The sequence below is a fragment of the Crotalus tigris genome, unplaced genomic scaffold (assembly GCF_016545835.1).
Source record: "Crotalus tigris isolate CLP2741 ecotype Arizona unplaced genomic scaffold, ASM1654583v1 scf7180000018784.18638703518:1950463, whole genome shotgun sequence".
Lineage (NCBI taxonomy): Eukaryota > Metazoa > Chordata > Lepidosauria > Squamata > Viperidae > Crotalus > Crotalus tigris.
This window is the reverse complement of record NW_024097199.1, coordinates 317909-340095: the sequence shown is the minus strand read 5'-3', so window position 1 is coordinate 340095 and position 22187 is coordinate 317909. Positions and strand designations below refer to the sequence as shown.

At 38.0% G+C, this 22187-nt stretch overlaps 2 protein-coding genes across 6 annotated transcripts in view; one reads left to right on the top strand and one right to left on the bottom strand.

The window, feature by feature from the left end:
- MMS22L (MMS22 like, DNA repair protein) overlaps positions 1-11867 on the top strand; it is an 81692-nt gene extending 69825 nt beyond the window's left edge. Inside the window, exons 23-25 of the mRNA XM_039356080.1 lie at positions 1135-1231; positions 9422-9589; positions 10929-11867. Coding sequence (XP_039212014.1) covers positions 1135-1231; positions 9422-9589; positions 10929-11010 — 347 coding nt within the window. The 3' untranslated portion in view covers positions 11011-11867. The remainder of the gene's footprint in view (positions 1-1134; positions 1232-9421; positions 9590-10928) is intronic.
- Positions 11868-17753: 5886 nt separating this feature from the next.
- KLHL32 (kelch like family member 32) overlaps positions 17754-22187 on the bottom strand; it is an 83622-nt gene continuing 79188 nt past the window's right edge. For all 5 annotated transcript variants that reach the window (XM_039356066.1, XM_039356065.1, XM_039356063.1 and 2 more), the window contains 2 exons: positions 21272-21366; positions 17754-20356 (listed from right to left, as the gene is read on the bottom strand). In XM_039356066.1, coding sequence (XP_039212000.1) covers positions 20195-20356; positions 21272-21366 — 257 coding nt within the window. In that variant the 3' untranslated portion in view covers positions 17754-20194. The remainder of the gene's footprint in view (positions 20357-21271; positions 21367-22187) is intronic.

Sequence of the window (22187 nt, the reverse complement as noted above, 5' to 3'; positions counted from 1 at the left end):
CTTGAGTTAGAGAGTATTTTTAAAATTCAAAATACTTTAGTTTACCATTTTGACTATTTAGTTTATTGGGTAAAAGAAAGGTGAGAAATAATGGTTTGTCTAAGGTTAATGTGGCACAGTGGTTAAACTGCAGTATTACAGGCAAACTCTGCCCCTAGCCTCAAGTTCAATCCTGACAGGGCTCAAAATTGACTCAGCCTTCCATTCTTCTGAGGTCAGTAAAATGCGGACCCAGGTTGTTGGGGGAAATATGCAAGTAATGCTGACATTTTAAACCGCTCACAGAGTGCTGTAAAGTATTATGGGATGGTATATATGCCTAAATGCTATTGCTGTTGCTAATGTGCACACATGAGAAAGATGAGGCCTGAACAGACCTTCTAAGCTGACACATTTAGCATGTGCCCTTTCAAGATTTTATAGAGCAAAATTAAGAGAAATATATCTCAAAGGAGCTGGACTTTCTCTATAGTTCCATATGTCATGGTTCCGACAGATGAAACTCTTCAAAGAACTTTGCAGTATTGTTTACCTTAAAGAATCTTTATTCAAGTTGCATGGCATCAGCATGTACATGGTCGAAGCTGAAATCTGAATTCCCCTCCCCTGAGCACAAAGCATCAAAGCACAATTCCCTCCTCCAATTAACAGTCATGAATCATAAAAATTAGTTTGAATTGCAGGCTTTCCCTCCTGATCTCTAACCTGCCAATTCTTATCATCTCTTATTTCAAGATCTGAATTCACACACTAGTACAATTGTTATGTCTAACTAAGTCCCATCGCTTTCCGCCTCCTCCCACAGCATCATCTAATTCTAAGAGTAAAGCATAAGAAAGAAAAAGGCTGCATCTTCATATGTTGTCAAAGCAAGAACATCCAATGTTAGCAGCGTTGACACCATTGGCCTTAAGAGATTACTATATAAACTTGGTCTCCAGGCGTTTAGTGGTCATTTATACCATTACATCATCAGGCACCTTCCCTTTAAACCTTTTACATTCATTAGGCTTGAGTCACTCAGAATCACAGTGCCAAAAACAGTCCTTTCTCCAGCCCCAATCATTCCATAAACTTCCTAGAGCTCTTTTTGATGTAGCTATTCAGAGGCTCAATGCAATTTGTCTCTTCCAGTTAAAAAACTCTCTACGGAGATACTGCAGTACTTGGTAGAAGGCTGCCAAGCAAGGCCAGGAGGTGAGCTTGCCACCCAGCTGATTTCTGTATTTAGGTAAGTAGAATGCTAGCCAATTGGCACCCAAGTGATTGCAAGCGTTTGACAGAAAACATGTTCTTTTAAGCAACTAATTATCCCTAACATAATTTGATGTGGATTGTTTATATATTTTCATTCTTGGCAAGATGGTTTATTGTGTGTGGATTGGCCAACAAATCAGGAAGCACACAAACGTCTCACTCCCTGTAGATGTTTAATGCTAGGGGGGAGATTGTCACAATTGCAGTCACGAAGACAAAGGAGTTTTGGTGTATGTTGAAGGTTCGTCTTTAAGTAGAATTATATACTGCCGTGTGAAACTCTATTGCGCAATTCCTCCAACACAGATCTCTCACTGACAAATATTTTTGGATCATCTGCAGATTTATTATAATAATAAATATTTAAAGTCTTTTTAGGGCGGGAGTTTTGAAAGTGGTAAATAGAACTTGTACAGTGGTCCTCAGCTATGAACCCATAAGGCTGTTTTTAAGTGAAATTTTGTCTCATTTTATGATCATTTTTGCCAACATTGTTATAAAATCACTGCAGTTGTTCAGTGAATCCTATGACCATTAAGCAAATTTGGCTCCCCTGCGTTAACTTTGCTTGTTGGAAGCTGGCTGGAAGGTTACAAATGGGGATCCCGTGACCTCGTGATGGTGCCAGTTGTCAAGCACCCAAATTTTAATCACATGATTGTAGAGATACTACAACAGTCGTATAAAAATTAGCAATAAGTCACTTTTTTCAGTGCCATTGTAACTTCAAACGATCACTAAATGAATGGTTGTAAATCAAGGAACAAAACTTAAGATTATTTTGCTTCACAGTTAATAGCTTGAGGTCTCCCTGAATTTTTGAGATCCTACATGGAGGAGCATGAAATTTATGAGATCAAATTTTGCGTAGCATAGGAATAAATGTTACTGTTTCCTAATATAAAATGTTCTCCTTGCCAAATTTTGTACTTTCCAGGTATTTTGGATTTACACTCTTGTGATGCCTTAAATATCAGTGAAATAGCCACACAGTAGAGGTATCTAGAGTGCTTTGGTACTGAAACATTTCAAAGTCAGAAAGCGTTGTTCAGACTTCACCATAAATGTTTCAGTATTGTCTGTCCATATTGCAAATGTCTCAAGCTCATAACTTTCAAGATAAGAAGACAGTTGATATGGTTGGGACAGTGTTGGAAGGCTGTCAACGAAGTTGGATCACCTGTTTCAAATTTAAAATTAAAATTGAAAACTACTTTGAGAAGGTGTGGACTAAAAACATTTTGTGTTGTCTAACACTAGAAACAGGAGATTGTAAGTTCTAGTTATCCCATAGACACAGAATCCATCTGGAGACTTTGGACTATTTACCCTCTCTTTATCAATTCTCACATCTTTCCCTATATGGAGAAAATAGGAGAAAGTATAATGTTTGAAGTAGTTAAAATAAATAAAAACTAAATAACATGTTTTAATGTTTTAAAATGGAATAGCTTGAATGTTTTAAATTCCAAACACCTTATACATCATTTCCATGGTGTGGTTGATTTTTTCAGTAGTCCTAGGATGGCCATCTAAAGGATTCTTCCATCCATTTATTGTCATCTTCAGGCAAAGCCATTGCTGCATCTCAGCCAGGATGATCCAAAAAGTCAAGATGGATTGATTACACTATTCTGGCCACCATCTTGATTTTTTAGATCATCCCCTACAGATACCCGTGGCCTCAGCCATTTTATTGATTTTTCTTCATCTATCTGCATACTACTAAAACACTCGTTCAAATAACCTTTAACTGGGCAAAATGATGCATGTTGGGGCAACAGTTTTGAACCAAGATACTTCAGTTGGGCTAGCTTACAGAATGTGTCCAAAATCTGGGACCCACGACTCCCAGTGGAATTGAAATTTGGCAAATTGTATATAAAACATTTTGTAGGATAAAAATTTTCATGAAGCAATTTGTGACATCATAAAAAATGTCATAAAAGATTTTCTGTGCTGATGTTTGTGTTGTACAATTCAACATGGGCTTTTCTTTAAAGCAGATACATCTCCGAATATCTCGCTAAATTTTTTAAGAACTTTCCAGGTATATTACAAGCTCTGCCTTTGTTGAAGACATTGAGAAATGTGGGAAGGAAATATCTCTGAAACTATGACCTCCGGGGTCACGGGTTGTCCAGTTGTGAGGGGGGGGGGAAATGGTCTCAGACTCCTTTAGGTTCACCTCCTTGCCACTGCAAGGCAAATTTTACCTATCTACTAAATTTAAAAATGTCATGGACTTGCCACATTTATGTCATAGTAAATTAGTTTCCTACATTTGGACATCATACTTCATTACCCCAGGACCAGATTACTGAAATGCAGCATCTTTAACAGTTTTGCTATCAAAGATCTCTAACTAACTTCAGAAATGAATTCAGATTAGCCCAAACTGCCTGTATGTTTGCTTTTATTACAAAAATGTGTATGCCTCCTGACTTGCCAGACTTTTTATTTAGCTGCACATACTTGACCTAACAATGTTAACGGCGGTCCATGAACAAATTCCCTGTGCCTGTTTCAGAATCCATTCCATGTTAAATATTTTTTTTCGGGTAGCTTCTGAAACACTGAATACTCTGAGAAGCAATATTTAGATTTCTAAGAAGTATTGTTCTGTCAGAAACACTTACCTTCAATTATAACAGGTAGAGAAGAAATTAATAGCAAGTACAGATTGCTGATAAAATCACTCTTCTGTTCTGAATAAAAGGGCAGAACTGATAGTTTTAACTTGGATTACTCATTTTTGTACTGCTGAATAGAACTGCATTTCTTCTGTACTTCTTCCTCATTATACAATTTTTTTTTCTTTGTGGTTCTTGGCTGTGCACCCCCAAATCTGCTCCAGGAGATTGCCTAAATATCCAGAGCTATAAATAGAAAACATAAATGCTTCAAACTACTATACAACATGGTTGAATAATTGACACCCACAAACATCTGCAGTAAGTCAGAGACACATTGACAGGGATCAAAAACAAAGGGTGGATTTAACTTCTGAGCTTCTGTGTAGGGATTACCCTATCAAAGATCTCTAACTAACTTCAGAAATGAATTCAGATTAGCCCAAACTAGAAAGGTTTTGTCTTGTCTAAATGCTAAAAGTTTTAATCCTGTTTTAGGCATACAGATAGTCTTTGACTTGCAACCAGTGCTTTTTTTGTATAAAAAAAAAAAAAAAGGTGCCGGAACTCACACACGTTATAGAACCCACCTTGCCTACCCTACAAGGTTTACCTTTGTAGTTGAAAAGATACAATTTTCAGGGTATCTAAAAGACTAGGATTTTGTTCAAGGTAAGTTAATACCATTTTGTTACCATGCACTGTGTGGCTTTAAATTACAAGAAGGAATTTTATTAATCTTTTGGGACATTTACCACTGGTATACCCATTTAGTTTAATGAGTGGAAATGTCAGCTTTCTATGTGGAATGAAATTGGCCCAATAAAACAAAATTTGGTTGCTTGTAAAAGATTGAATTATTTTTAAGAAGTTGTCAAACAAGGTGGAAAAATTTACATTTGGAGTTTAATATGGATATTGACTTGAAACAAATTAAAGTTGAAACTTTTTCAATGAACAGATTACTTTTAATTTATCCTTAAATTAAACCCAATTTAATAAATAGATTTGATTAAACATACTGTAGGTCTAACTTTACATTTGACCAATACATAATTCGGATACATAATCTGAATCACAAGACATTTGATTTATTCTTATTCTTCCCCTCTGCAGTTTGAATATAAAGTATAAAAGACTAAAGAGAGATTTTCATAGACATCCCAACCTTTGAACTACCCAAGGAACTGAAACAGCAAAGTTTCGCTGTTGGGCAAGCTTCCACGCCAGCCGCCTTTCTTTCCTCTCGCTTCGCCTCTTTTTACTCACACCCCACCTTCTGCAAGGGAAGGCAAAAGGCTCACTCGCCCTCTTGTGAAAGATGGCCTCCATGTTTATGTGACTCCCACCGCCACCATTGGCTTCCACACCACATGGTCCTGCCTAGCCAATCAAGCCACGCTCTGGCTGTGGTGCTCTGGCGCCTTATGGCTCCTCCTAGAGCAGGGCTTTTCAACCTTTTCACAGACTGTACCACCTTTAGGACATGACAATATTCGAGTACCACCAGTGGCTTAGCAAAGTGTAAAAAAACTTAAATACAAAAAAAAGGAAAAAAGTGATAAAGTACACCCACCCAGATGCTCCACATTTGGGAAGCTTTTCAGATAAATTTACTGTACCTGGTCACTCATTTTGAAAATAGCTGCACTTTGGGTTTTAACAATACAGATATCCTCAATTACCATCCACATTTGGAACTGGTTACTTGTTTGTTAAGTAAGGCAGTAGTTAAGAGATGCCACTGCTGTGCTTATGAACCCTATTCAGCTTTACAGACCTGCAAAGATTCTAAATGCAAGGATAGGTTGCCCAGTTATTTTTTTCCATCAGTTGTTAACTCTGAACAGTTGCTAAATGAGGCAGTCACTAAATGGTGACTACTTTTATCAGTAATTTATGCTTACTCCCTTTTCTAGTAATGATTACCTTATCACAGAAATATTCATATGTCTAATACAGTGGTTCTCAACCTGTGGGTCGGGACCCCATTTGGGGTCGAACGACTATTTCACGGGGGTCGCCAAACAACGCAGTCCACCATTTTTTTCCCTTTTCCTTAGCTGTGCTACTCCCTTTTATTCTATTGGCTTTTGAAAGCCAATAGAATAGACTCTCTTGAATAGAGTCTAATTCTATTGGCTTTCAAAAGCCAATAGGAATTGTCCAGGCTGCCTCTGCCCTGCTGAGCCCGCCAAAAGTCCCATTCTGCAAACTGTGCTGCACCAGTTGAGTAGTCCTCGACTTACGACCAGTTGGGGGTCACGGCATTAAAAAGGTTGAGAACCACTGGTCTAATAATTTAGCTGTTGTGCAACCAACTTCCACACACAAGGTGTTCAGTGAGCTGCCTACCAGTCAGAGCTCATTTTTCAAGCACTGCTGCTTCAGACCTTTTACTGATGTGGCTGCCTAGCTACATAGGAGTATCTGCTCCCACCCACAAAACTGCACTGAAGAATTTTACATATTTTATTCAAGTTGAGAGCACCTTTCTAAGTACTTTTCAGAAAGCAATGGATATCCTTCTTCAAAAGCACCTGATTTACATAGAGATCATTCAGGGTTCCATACCCTTCCCTGCTTTTGTCAGAGAGAAGAAGTTCCTAGAGAGGATCAATTCTCACAGACAGGCCAGCTGCAACCCTCTCAAATTAATGTGATTTCTTGTTGTTGAACTCCAATACCACAGCCACAGATAGGACCATACTGGGTAGATTGAGGGGAAATATACCTCAGCAAATATGACTGTGCAGAGATTCCCAATTCATCTTAAGGTAACAATAAAAAAAGAATAAAACATACTGTTTTATTGAAATAAAAAATTCTGGACCAATGAGCACACTCTGAGCCTTAGCAATAACTCAGAAATAGTTAATAAAACAGGAAAGTCTTCAGGGTCCTTCTGAAGAATCCAGATATCTTTCCAGGGTTTCTACAAGTCCACTTTTTAAGACAAAAATGACCAGTTTATAATTAGAGACGACTCCCAGCACCTTCGTTTGCATTCCCAGGAGATTAGCAGCCTATTTCCCCCATTTTAATCCTTAGAACCTCCACTCTTCCCCCCACAAAAGGTCACTAAAAGCCACATCTAATGGAGCCCCTCTGTCCCCCAAACAAAAAGATTTTCCTATCCCTCCTCAGCCTGATATCTGGGAACAAGGAGGCCCACCCATTTGAAGCTTTCTAAACTTCCTTCATCCAGATTTGGAAAATAAATTGTGGCTGCCTTAATATTTACCCCAAGCTAACCCGAATTCCAGAAATGTGATTTTACAGCTGATCGGCTGTAGCTGCACACGCTGATCCTGGGCTCCTGCCCAGCTCATTTGCTCGCGCTTCACTGGAAAACATGCTGATTGCTAACTTAGCAGAAGCGCCAGGATCAGCTGTAGCTGTGCTCCTGGGCTCGTGCCCAGCTCACTCGCTTGCTAATTCAACCTTTGCCTGAAAACACATGCTTGCTAAACATGCCACTCACTAACTCAACCTTCAACTGAAAACGTGCTTGCTAAACATACCGCTCGCTTGTTCGCCCTTTCCCCCAACATACACCGCTTGCTCACTCACCCTTCCTCCGAAAACAGGCTGCTTGCTCTCTGTTTCTCCGAAAACAGGCCACTCGCTCTGTCTTTCCTCACTGATTTGGTAAGAAAGGCCTCTTCTCGGTCTGCCCCTTTTATACCTTCTCTCTGCCCTTCTCCTCCTTTTCTCTTCCGGGTGCACTGGAAGCTCCAATTACCATGTCGCTATGTGTGCAGATCCTGGGGATTCTGCCAAGCTCTGCAGTTCCAGCTGATCTCCTCCAGGTCTGTGCGGCTCCGCTTTAACTGCTTCCCTTCCCCACTACAATCAGCTAGGGCTCGTGTACCACCAGCCAGATGCTAAAGTACTACTGGTGGTACGTGTACCACCAGTTGAAAAGCCCTGTCCTAGAGGAGGCGGAGAGCGCCAGAGGGGACCCCACTCACGCCGTAACGTCAGCGGGGCATTTTCAAACGCAAACGAGGATAGGAAGGGAAACAATGGCAAAAGAATGCAACTCTGGAAAATCCATCAAAAAAAGGTGCCGGAACTCCATTCCGATGCATTCTATGACAAAAAAAGCCCTGCTTGCAACCATTTGTTTAAAGATGGTTCAGAGTTACAACATGCTGAAAAGCTTGACTTTATGACCTGTTCTTGAAGTTGCGACCATTGCACCACTCCAGCGGTCACACAGTTGCAACTTGGGCACTTATTTATTTAGGAGAATTATGGCCGCCCACTCACTCTCAGTGACTCTGGGCAGCTTGCAAACAATAAAAACCCAATATAAAAGAATAAAAAACAACCCCTAGCAACAACACAGAATCAAAGGAGCCACTTGAATGGGTTCCATCCCACTGTGGCAACTGGCTCACCTTTATGACGGTTGCTGTGTCCTGTGATCATGTGATCGCAATTTGTGATCTTCCCAGTTAACTTCCGACAAGCAGTGTCAAGGTGGAACACTGGATTCACGTAATGACCATATTATTCACTTAATGACCAAATGTCTATAAAATTGGGTTTGATCATTTGACGACTCACCTAACTACTGCATTTCTGAGGGACTGAAATCCCAGTAGCAATTGTGGTTGTATGTTAAGGGATATCTGTAGAAGCCAAAAATGTGATCTTGGACTAGTCACTTTCTGTCTGTCACTTTCTCTCAGCCCTAGGTAAAAGGCAGCAATATTTCCAAAAAATGGAAACTACATTGATTTGTCCATCAATCAATGCCTGGGATCAATCCTGATTCATAGGCAAAAAAGAAAAAATGCATACAATCAAGTGAACAGATAAAAAGGCTACTGCTTCTTTTCGTGATTCATATAGAATACACTTAAGGAATACAGAGAGCTTTAATTTAGATTTGCTAAATAATTGAAGGCGGGCTGATAAAATGGCTATTAAAATAAGAATGCAGTGTTTTGGATTGGGAATTCCATTTTAAGCTTGACACAGAGCTTTAATAACAATTGGTACTGAAAGAAGTGCTTAGCGTTACTTTTGGAAACGACGGTCCTAAGGATTAAGAAGGGCATGTTTGCACAACTCTGAACAGGATTTAGTCCTTCATTGGGATGGCTCTTGAGGATACAAGCTGGATTTTTGCTAATGGCCTCAGAATTGGATAACGAAAGGATTTTTCCATCCCTGTTCTAAATTGTGATTAGGGCAAATTATGATTTCGTGTATTGTTGAATTTCTGAACATGCTTTCAATTATGTGTGTAATATACACGTTTTATATATTATAAATTATACATATATATTTATATTATAATTCTAAATTATATATTTGTATGTATGTGTGTATATGTGTATGACCATGTTTACTCACAGCTGTGTGCATTTGTTACTTTCCTTCTACCTCCAGATAGGATCCATGTAGTTACTCCCTAGATTTTTTTTCAAATAAAAGCAAGCGTTTCTTCCTCTGAGCCTGTTTTTTGAAAACAAAAAAGGCATCTTTGCGATAAATGCCCTTCTTTCCGCCTACAGGCAGTTTATTCAAGATTACACTACTGTGTATGATAATCAGGTTTATAGCATCTTGGAAACAGTAGCGGTTCTGGACCAGTCTCTGGTGATCCATCTGATTCCGGCTATGACTGAGGCCTTGAGGAATTCAGAGTACAAACAAGGCCTTGGCAGAAACACCTTGCAAAGGTAAGTTTGGAGATTACTGCTGCTTTAGAGCAACAAAGAGATGTTCACTCGTCCTTTACAAAAGCTGTGTTTGAAGAATGGTGCATATTTCTTTCAGGCAGGAGTTGTCCACAGTTCTTTCCATTTAGTTCTTTCATATACAGTAGTGGCCAAAATTGTGGGAACCTTTTGGGAAAAGTGTACAGTAGAAATGCCACCCATTTTTCTTCTAATTTCTTTATAACTGTAGCCTTGTTCACGTAATAATATTATTTTACATTGCTTTCTGGGCAATCAGTCAACTCTTTGCACCATTACTTTAATTTTATTACGTTTTACAAGCTCACTAAATGAAAGAACACAAAAAAACGTAACCAACTTGATAGCGATCACATAACACGCTGACAAATGTCCTCCTCTCAGCTTCAATACATGACATCAATAACTGAATCCTACTGTGATCTGATTGGTTCATTGCCAAAACAAGATGACACCTGATTGACTCTCTAAACACTCATGCTCATTGGCTACAATCAGATGAAGGAAAGCTACCTGATATCAACCTAAGCAAGTTGTGCTTCCTTTTTCTGGTTATTTGGCTGTAACTTTTCATAGAATACAGTACAGATAATTGAACAAACTTTGTTGCATTACATTCTTGATTAAGTTATCTTTCCATTGATATATAATTTTATGGTGGTACTCCCCAAAAAAGTGGTATTATTAGCCATCAAATTTCAAAAATACACTTTTCCCAAAAGGTTTCCACAATTTTGGCTACTACTATATATCAGGGGTCTTCAAACGTGGCCCTTTTATGACTTGTGGACTTCAATTCCCAGAATTCATGAGCCAGCCAGATTTATTTTGGGTTGGAGACCACTCTTCCCAGTGATGATCAGATAATGTAAACCTAGAAAGAGAGACTTGTACTCTCTTTGTTTTAAAAAGGAAATTCTCTCATAGCTGCTCACAATACTGAGTCTCTTTTGAAGCAGAGCTTTTATCAAGCTAATGTTGCACTATAGTTCCTCTAATTATAGATCAAAATGCCTGAGAATTATAGTGGTGTTTAAAGTAGAACATCTATTAATGTAGTGACAATAACAGTAAGGAAGGAGGTTGATTAAAATAACGCTTAAAGTTGTCATGCTCTCAAGCTGTTGCTTCAGTAACTTAAAAAAAAATCTTAAATAGTAATAATCTCATGACTTGCACTAAACAGTACAAAATTGTAGAAAAAAATTCTATCAATTTGCTTGCAATAGCAAAAGAACGACATGACTGATTCTTAAGCTCTATGATATTAACTTTAATTAAAATGTTATATCTTTTATTTGTTTGTTTTCCTTCTTAACAGAGAAGCCTACAAAAGACTTTTATCTCACCTCACAGAGGCTGGACACATGGAGATACTGAAATTAGAAAATGAGTCCTATTAGCAGCATGTTGGTTGGGTGTGTGGGGGTGTGTGTGTGGGTGTACATAGAGATGTTTCATAGAATGCTGGTTCTTTATGCAGACAACACATTTCCTGTGTATAGGTACATAATGTTTCTGCACATTTTTAAAATACATAGGCAGGTTTGATTTAATATTTTAATATTTCAAGCAAAGTATGAAAAGTATTCTGAATGTTTTTTGTTTGACATTACATTACATTACAACCTGTCAGAACTATTAGAAGGCTATGCCAAGAATATAAATTTGTTATATTGGCTGGGATCCTCTTTCTTTAAAATAATACTAAAAAGAAGCTGGAAAAATAATCTTCAACAGTACCGTTTTCCTGGTCCAGTAAGTCAGCATTCTTTTGCTGTCACGTCTTTCAATTTGATATCAGTTTGAATGGTTTGCATGCCAACACTTCACATGAGCAAGGCCAGGATGAGGTGAAGAAATTTGAGCACCTTATGTTAACAGAAGATCTTGTGTATGCATTCCGCGGAATTGTAAGAGCTGTCCTAGCACTGCCCCTGTTTTAAAATCTGTAAATGTGTATGGCAGAAGTCAACCTCTAACCTGTTCTGCGTTATCCTTATACTAGTTTGAGTTGTGTTCCTATTCTTGAATACCAAGAACTGATTCAATAATAAAAACTGCTCACCAGGTCACTGTATTGCTGTATGGATGCTCACTCAATAAATTATACAATTGTCATAGCTGGCAAGTAGAGCCTTCATTTGTAATAGGCTGCTATATTTTGTTTTTAATTTTTTTTAATTCATAATACAATTAAAACAAAAATGGACAAACATGACATTCCAGAATGAATTTTCCTAACAGTTTGTTTCTCATGGCACAAAAACTTAATACATCATTCTTAACCTCTATATAAGCCTCATCTTCTATACAATACAATTATATATACAATTATATGTACAGTTATATATATCTTTTAATTCTACCATTAACTTGAAATCCGAGCCGTTCTTAATTCACACCAACGGTAAAATTTGTACCAGATTTCGAAGTATTCGTGTTCTGTCTTGTCTTTCATAATCATGTAAGCCTGTCCATCTCAGCACATGATAAACTTTTATGCAGGATCTTTTCTTCTGCTGGAGTTCCCTTATTCCTCCAATTTTGAGCAAAAACCAGTCTGGAAGCCGTTAAAATGTGTAACATTAAATAAAGTACGCCTTTGTCATGCTTTTGCGTAGTTAAACCTAATAGAAAGAGTTCTGCTTTTGGTTCTACCACTTGCTGTAATATTTCTTCCAACCATACTTTAATCCTGTTTCAAAAATCACGAGCTCGCATGCATTCGCACCACATATGATAGTATGTTCCAGTTGTCAGATTACATTTCCAACATTTAGGGGAGACATTGGTACACATTTTAGCTAATCTTGTGGGTGGGAGATGCCATCTATAAAACATTTTGTAGAGGTTCTCTTTGTAAGGGGTGGCCAAAGTAAGCTTCTTGTTTCTTGCCCATAGTTCTTGCCAGATGTGCAGATCAAAATTAAGATCAAAGTCCTTGCTCCAATTCAACATAGTCACTTTTACTTGTTCCTCGTACATTGCCTGATCTAACAAATAATGGTATAATTTTTTAATCATTTTATCCTCCGACCCCGATATTATTTTATCCAATTCTATTGGTTCTAATTTAATGCCTAACTCTTTTTTATCTTTCCAATATCTCGGTAATAGGCTGCTATATTGACTCAGTGGCAAAACTGGTAAAATGAAACTTTTCAGTTAATAACCAGAGACTCTCTTTTGTGTCCATCAATTATTGTCACAAAAACGTCTCCCTAGTCTTGTTGAGATCATTTTTCTATTGTTATTGTTTTATTGTGTAAAGATAGCAGATTGTCTCTTCCCTACCTCAACTATTATTACACCAGGAACCACAGTAACTAAAAGCTTCTTTTAGGCTACTTAATAGTGTGGAGTCAAAATGTTCTTTTCATTTATGAAAGAGGTTTACTGAATTTATATTGTAGTCTCTTGTAAGCAACTACACCTTGGAGGAGTTTAATTCAGTTCAAAAGTCCTTCATTTCTAAAAAGCTTTCTTTAAAATCCTCTTCAGGTGAGAGGCTTTCAAAATCTGAGTCTTTACCACTTACCATTTAGTAGAGACGCGAAACAGAAATATGCCTTTTGCATTAGGTTTTGAATGTGAAGCCTCTGATTTGTAGGAAAATAGAAGTTACATTATAACAGCTTGTTTAACCAGTCTTTTATTTATTTGAAGTATAATTAATACTTAGCTGAGATATTTAAAGATATTTATGAATTTCAATTCATGAAAAATTACTCTTGAATGAGTAGTCAGTTGAAAGATTTATTAACACATCTTTTTAACATGGTATTATACAATCACTGAAGTGATTATTTGCCTGTGGATTCAGGGAACAGATACATCTAACTATTGCAGAGAAGCTTTATAAATCTGTATGGGCTGATTATCTTGAGAAGTAATGGAGAAAATTTGAACAATTGCATGGTTCACATGACATGGCAAAATATAAATGGCAATAATATACGGAAATATATAAAATGTTAAAATTTAATTGGGTACATAAAAAGTCCCAAGTGTTTTATGTTTATTTTATGATTCTGTTTTAAATAACTGCTTTTATGACAAATTCCTTTATAAAGTTTTGAGCCACAATATTAATTCACTTATTTCCAAGGAGATGAATTTAGTTTTCGGTAGAAGTGTCTTAATTCTGATTTAAGTTCTGCTTATTGAGTGAAGGTTTAATTATTGAATTCAGTGTGACCATTCAGAGGCTTATTAGATTGTAAACTATAGTAAATCTTTTTATCATAATGTTTTGTTATTGTTCATGTAAGGTGATATATGCATTGGTTGTAAATCATGGTCAAGAAGTCCTGAGCAGAGGACAATGTGCAGTTAGAAAGGAGTCATCTAAAAGGTTCAAGAAGGACATGAATGTTTCATTTTCTTTATCCTGCTGCCTTTACAACAGCGGTTCTCAACGTTTGTGTGACGGCGACCCCGTCACACAAACGTTATGCGCATGCATGACACGCATGCGTGGTGGCCCCCATGCGCGGCACGCATGCGTGGTGCCGCCCCCATGTGCGGCGTGCATGCGTGGTGCCGCCCCCATGCGCGGCACACATGCGTGGTGCCGCCCCCGGAGGCGCGGCGCCGCCCCCGGAGGGAAGAAAATGGCAGATCGCCGCCTTTGGCGACCCCCGAAAAATGGTCGATCGACCCCAAATGGGGTCGCGACCCATAGGTTGAGAACCACTGCTTTACAACCATGAAGTCTTTGCCCACACTCTAAGTTTATACAGAATGATCACCCTTGCTCTTTCTTTTTATATTTAGGTAGAGTGTGAAAATGTAAGTGATTAAGACTGGGTTTTAGAGAAACAGCTTAAGATTAATATATTCTAGCTCAATGATGGCGAACCTTTTAGAGACCGAGTGCCCAAAAACTGGCCCTGCCCTTGCCCACTCCGCTTCTGCCCCTGCCTATCCAGCCACCCACCATCTCCATGACCCGCCGCAGATCGCCCAGCAGCTCCATGGCAGCCACACCTTCCGTCCGCACCCCACAGCATCATCTGTATGTGATAGGGCACGAGGGCAGAGTCTTGTCCCCGCTGCCCAGCCGCCATATCTTTGGCTGCTCTGCTCTGTGCAGGCTGCGCTTGGGGGCAAATCTCCAGGCGGGCTGCTGGTGAGGGGGCCATGGGGGGAGACAGGGCTGGGGCTACGGTGCAGGTGCCCACAGAGAGGGCTCTGAGTGCCGCCTCTGGCACGCGTGCCATAGGTTCGCCATCACTGTTCTAGCTAGTCCCAAAATGAATTTTGGGCTCAGACAAATTATGCAACAGATACAAGCCTGACCTTAAGTCCTATTCAATTTCTACATGTAGACAGGCAGTTTGGTCTATTGGTTAAGACTAAAAACCGGGAGATTGAATTCTAGTCTCGCCTTAGGCATGAAAGCCTACTGGGTGACTTTGGACCAGCCATTCTCAGCTCAACCACCTCACAGAGTTGTGGGGAAAATAGAGAGACAAAGGAGTATTGGGTACGCTCACTGTCTTCAATTATTTATACATTATAAAGGCAGGATAAAAATAAATAAGGTGCTTTAAAATGGGCTTATTACTAGCGAAATGTGTACTTCCTAAACTTATTGTATGGCAATCTCAGATTTTTCTGCAAAGGTAAATACTTCTACCTATTTGGTAGAAACCTCCCCATGGAAATGCCATTTTCACTTTCAGTAGTCAGGATGCAGGTAAGAAAGCAAGTTTAGTATTGTTGCTGTGAAGGTTTTGAGGATTCAGTCCATTAAAAGTTTTCATTTCTCATTTGGATTTTATGTATTACCATTATAGCACTTCATTTGTATTTTATATATTACAGCGTGCATTTAAATGATAGAACGTGTCTTTTTCTCTCCTTAGCATTTTGTATGCTTTTTGTTAAGGCTGTGTATTTCAATGTACTTCTAATCCCCCTGCAAATTGAAAGAATCTGGCCACCAATATGATCCACTTTCATTTTAGCAATGCAGAAGAAAACATCCTGTATGGACATAAATAGCTCAGTTTCTTAACCATCAAACAATTTTCTATGATATTGCATAAATTGTTGAAAATTCATACTAATTGCCATCATTTACAATTATATAGGCAAGTCCATTTTGTCAAATCCTGTATTTTTTTATTGTTGGAAAGATGAAGATGTGTCTTAAATTACTTGAGAGTTTTATTTCATATAAGGGATGAGGCATTTTTGCCTTATTACAAAAGCTTCTGAGATCCAGGGGGTGAAAGATGTACCTTCATCACGGAATGAAGCATTTAAAAAAAAAATCTAAATGGTGTTTATGAAGTTTTTCTTCCCTAGCAGGTTATTCTAGGTACAACATGCTTGCCTAAATGGAACAGTTCAGCAAGAATACAGATGTGTATGCTGTACTCATATTTTTATTAACAATTTCTTAGCTAAATAAACGGGAGACTAAAGAAAGATAGATATGCCAAAATTAACTGTGACAGGCATGAAAATGGTTAGGAAGCAAACAGCTTCAGGCGTTCCATGTGCTCATCAGATCTCTGTACCAAGGGGCATTTGATAATGTTTGATAATGGAGTTTTACTTTCCTTGTGTGCCTTGCACAGAATTGTAGGTACAATTCCACAGACTGTGAGATTGCAGACTTCAATAAAAATGTATTACGTCTTTGTTGTGTTTTGTTAAACTGCACTGGAAAACTATCAGTTTTCTCCCAGACTATTCTTTTTTCATAGCTAATTGATTTGTGTAGTTGGTTTATTGATATTAACTTGGATAAAAGCTATCATTAATTTTAGTTGAATTGCACTACACTTTATGTTGGGGATAGTAGCACTGCAAGCCACTTTCTTTCCTGTTCCATAAAAAAAGCAAGCATATTGAGAATCCAAGGATTCCCATAATAGCCTTGCAAATTTAGCAGAAGACAGATGCTTTGTTAAAGAGCCAGAAATTCAGAAATACTTTCTCATGGATTTTCAAGTCATTCTTTGACAGAAAAAGTGTCATATTTAGGCTTTGCTTAGAGCTGAATATTATTACTAATAGTAATGCCACCAAAGATGTAACTTTATAACTCCCATTTTCAGTTGGCTTTTCCTTGATATGGTGTTGAAGTTTTAATCATTACTGTACAGTAGTATATTTGACCAAGTCTTGATACTGTTAAAATTACAAGTGCAAAAGTCTAAGAATTGTCTTACAGGAGTATTACAGTTGTCTTGTACAAGGAAATTGAATATGGCTATATATTTGAGAGATTGTTAGATTCTAATACCTACAAGCTGCACGGAGGCCACTCAAAACTATACTGTATTCATTAACCTACTGATCAAAGTGCTAGATTCTTGATGCCAAGTTCCTTAAGTACAATAAAGCCAAAGTTGGGAACCTGCTGTAATCCAAATGTTTCAGGCTCCAGATCCCATAAATCTTTGCAAGACCAATGCTCAGGTAGTTTGTAGAATTAATCTAAGCTGTCTGGAAAGAACCATTATCCCAACATCTGGGCATTTTTATTTTTGCTCTTGGGTGAAGTTGCATGTCAAGAGGGTCCCCTCTTGGACTGCCATCTTCACCTCCAAGGTTAAGTGGCAGCTATGGCCAGAAAGATCTTTGTACTGATATGTCTTCCTCAACTATGATCAGAACGCCCGGACAATTGCAACATGCTACATATGAGGATACCCTTGAAGACAATCTGTATAAATGCAGCAGGGTGAACTGTAATAGATGTTCCATCTGACAGAGGAAGCGTGCCTTTTATGTAGAGGCACTCTTGGAACAACACACAACTGAGATACATAAGGTTCCCATCCTTCAAACATTCCATAAATTTCTGAAGACCAGGTTTTCATCTGAGTATGGTGTTGGTGAAGCCCCTGGCAAAGTCATTAATGTGGGTCTGTCTTTTTAGGAATCCAAGTTTGAAATCTAAAACAATAATTGTCAATAAAGATGTCAATTTTGTTAATGTCAATAAAGATACTTGAAAACTGCATATATATGCAAACAGCTGTGATTTTCTAAGTTGCTTTACTGCGTAGAGAAATAGCACCTCTATGTGCTCCACTGCTCTGTTCCAAACTCAAGTAGTTAACGGGGGGGGGGGGTAATTATAGTTGATGAATATGAATATAAACAAAAGAAATGCAGTAAATAGTGAAAAATGTTATTTTTTATTGTAGACTGCACGTATGCCAGTGGTGTTGAATGGAGGCACATTTGTTTGAAATTCCTCATTGATTTGTTTTATACCTCAGCATATTCAAACATGCAGGTTACAAATTTGCAGTGGATACACAATTAATTATCAATGTGGTATCTCTTTCAAATAAATTTCAAAGTATATAAGAAATTGGGCATGAGGTTATTAATGATAAAAACATTACTGTAGATACCCTGCATAATATTAAAACAGAAGTGTAAAATGCAGTTTCCTATTTTTTTTTTCAAGATTCAGGCATTCATTTTATTCATCGCATTTCTATACTCCCCTCACCTAAGTGACTCTTGAATGAATTAAAAATTCATAATGCAGTAATATGAAATTATAATGCCTAAACAACTGGAAATATTGTGAGGCATGTATTATTTTTCAGAATGAGCTCAGGCTCATACTAACGCTTATTGAGAGGATTATTTAAAAAGGGGGGGGGAGAGAGGAAATTACAGCCATGTTTTACTCTCTTCTTTTATAATCATCATTCCTCCCTGAAGAGAATGTGTGTCACAGTTGTTTGAAGATTTAGGTTCACTCCCTAGTTATCTTAGGGACTCCAGTAGTGGCAGTTATTTTTCCACTTGATACCCTGGGGAGTGTTGCTAGTCAAAAAGCAGATATTTACCGGTAGATAAGACATTTGGATGTAAAGCTGGCTGCTGTGCTTCAAGATGGTGGAAGAAAAATTATCTGCTAAAGAAACTTGGGGAAGGGGAGATTAATGTATGGCCACTCACAATGTTCCTGACTATGGAGAAATGTGAGGAAGTAATATGGCATTTCCCACCCCCCAATCTCCATAAATTCACCAATTTAGTTCCTGTGTTTTATTTATGCTTAAATCATTAATTGCTCATTATGACATTTGGTTTCCTTGAGACACGGACAGCACCTATGGGCATGAGATTTTACATACGCCTTTGTGTTATATCAAATTATTGGTTTTGAAAAAATCTTAACGGTGATAATTCTACATTTTCAGGTACAGGTTACCAAAGTTGCATATGATTAGCAATTTGGAAGATTGCCAGCTGCAAATTTGTAAATTAAGTTGGATTTCTTCATAGTCAGAAAGCACAGGGCATTTTGTTTTCATTGCATTTCTTGGTACACTTGTTTGGTCATAGCTTGTTTTTTGGCTGTAATGATACATCAAATTACAGAAACCCAAATAATATGTAACTGAGTAAGGAAAGTATTTTTGGTTATGAAAACCTTAAGAACTGGATCACAAATCTCTAGTAACTACACAAAATAGCATCAAAAGCTGGAAAAGATCAAATCATAATTGTCCCGCCAGATGTATTTTGAATCTTTTTGGAGAAAAGATGGAACATGCTGTAATAAGCTTTACAGTGATATGCGAAACTTCAAATAAAATTGAAATTCTCTGTTTTAAGTTCAATTTTTTTCCTCCAAATTTGAAATGAACATTTTTTTTTAATCACCCTAAAAGCCTCTGTGCTCAAATAGCTTCCAGGATTGGTTGATCTAGCTCATTTCAAACTTGAAGCAGATCCTCTCACATTTACATCAATTTAAATTCAACATCTTTGTACATCCCCTAAAGTTTTTTACTCGTTTAAAATTTACTCTGATAAATTTGATAGTATTGTTTCTTAAACAAGCCTTTTAATTTTGAAAAATCAGGGTGTTGTTTAGGTATTAGCTATTGCAACTAAAAATGGTAAAATTGAACTTTTTCGCCAACATGTTAAAAAATTATGGTTTCCAGACATCACTTTGGAGACAACAATGCAAGATAACATACAAGGTCAAAGTAGCAGGTCGTATTCACACCTGCTTTATAAGACTTCTTTATAGTGCCACATGTCTGCCTTTTCTATAGGTAAACTATATCTATATGACTGTTCAGTTTTTAGCCCCTGAATGATCTGTGAGGCAAGTATGAGAAATAGCCAGTAGATTACAAGCACCTTTGCAAGTAAGTTGTTGACACAACAGTATATATTTTCAACATTTCTAATTCCAAGGACAAAACTCCAAGAAAAAGCCTTCAAGAATTCAACAGTCCAAGCTCCTTGTAGCTTATTAGCCCACATTTTGAAAGGTAGAATTCTTTAAAATTTACTTTGTGTGCTTTTTTGCAAGGCAGTGAAAATGACAAAAACGGGAGCAAGGGATTAAAGTGCAAAAAAATGTTTTTCAGAATACTTGGAGAAAGATTCTTAATAGGCAAACATGGTCAAAGCCACTTGAAGACCAGAGACCGGTGTAATTCTGCCACTTTTTGTTGCTTTTTGGCTTCTACTGCACTTAATACAAGGTTAGATTCCACAACCATTCAATTTTGTTGATGGAAAGACACAATCAGGATGAATGAAGTAGCTTGTTCTTTTGTGGCTGGCTTCCTTGTCTCACACATTGCCCATCTTATGATGAGGCACTTGCAAAGGCTGCAGGTTTGGGCATGTGGCATAAGGAGCTGGAAGAAAACAGGCTGCAATTCCATTTGAAGCGAAAGGAAGGGAAGGCCCATAGAAAACTTCTTCTTTTCCTTCCTTACTAACATCCAGCACCTGTGTAAGGAAAAATAGCAATAGCACTTAGACTTATATACCCGCTCTACAGTGCTTTACAGCACTCTAGTCTAAGTGGTTTACGGAGTCAACATGTTGCCTCCAACAATCTGGGTCCTCATTTTACCAATCTCGGAAGGATGAAAGGCTGAGTCAACCTCAAGCCAGTCAGGATCAAACTCCTGGCAGTGGGCAGAGTTAGCCTGCAATACTGCATTCTAACCACTGTGCCACCTGTAGTTAAGATTAAGTCTATGCTATTTTATTCAAAGCAAACTACAAAATGTCATATAAGAAATACCAAAGGTGAGGTCCCATTCACGTTTCCTTTGGTTGTGGTGCTTTTGAGTCAGCGTTGACTCTTGGCTTCTGCCTGGACAAGTCTCTACAGTTTTCTTGGCCAGGTTTTCAGAAGTGGTTTGCCCATTGCCTCTTTCCTAGGGCTGAGAGAGTGACTGGCCTAAGGACAGACAGTTGGCTTTGGGCCTAAGCAGGACAAGTACAAGTTTCTAACCCAGTGCCTTGAACACTATATCAGAATGGCTCTCTTTATCTACTGTGGACTACATAATTAAAATGAATATTGTACACTATCTAAACAATATTGAATATGAAAAGCACCTAAAGCTAAGTTATATTCTAAAAATTCAAACATGCAGTGAAGCTGTAATATTCATGCCAACTTTTTTTTATCAGAAATTCACCAAAAAGCTCCTGGATGACAATCTAAAGTTTCTGATTAAGTACACTTAATATAAAACTGTACGTAGCTATACCATTATGCATCCCAGTTAAACATTTTCATAAAAATAATTAGTGAAATGATCCAATAGTTTTCTTAAATGTTTGTTTTCTTATTCCTTGCCAAAGCATCCCTCATCAGAACAATTTGAAAGTTCTCAAAAAGACAATTACCTGGATACATGCTGAGGGTTCATTTGTCCAAATTGAGTAGCCACCAACTAAATATATTCTGCCATTGTGTACAGCCACTCCAGATTCATTCTGGCCTGATAAGATAAAAATAAACCATAAATTTTGTTAACATTATTAAACGTCAGAATGCCAGTACAGCACAATACCGCATACCTATTGCTGTGACAGTACATTTCCAATAACTCAGTTATTTAACTTAACATGCACAAATCTATAGATTTTTCTGCAAATGCAATACACATTTGGCCTGCCAGCTGATTTTTAAAAAAGTTTCTTCTGGCTGGAATTTTGCATATAACTATGTGTCAACTCTACAACGAACCTGGCTGCAGCCATCTTGCTCGTTCTTGGTTGCCACATGAATGGGAGGGGGTGCAGTGTATCTTTGCTAGTCTAAACAATTCTGTGTCCCATGGAACCAAGGTCATTCTGTCAGTTATGTTAGAGGGTTGGGCATTTTGTTAGAAAGCCAGCCAAGCTATTCTATTGGGGAACGTGGATGATTGCATTGGGGAAGTTTGACTTTGTAATAGTGTAACTCTTTGGGGGGAATTTCAGACTTGGTTTCACTTTTGTTCATGCCAATATCTAATAAACATGTTCTTTGAGGAAGCTTCTAGCCTCGGAGTTCTGATTTATTTGGTTCTATCTATCGGAACCTTGACACTATATTTGTAATATTAAGTATACTATATAAGGTGCAAGACACTGCAGTGGTCATGAAGACAGAACTCTCTTTTTAGAGAAAGAAGAACAAAGTTCCAAATCAAGCTCAACTGATGGTTTAATGCAGGGCTTTTCAACCGGTGGTATGCGTACCACTGGTGGTACTTCGGCACCTGGCAGGTGGTATGCCAAGTAGACAAGTGTAGCAGGGAGGATGAGCTGAAGTGGT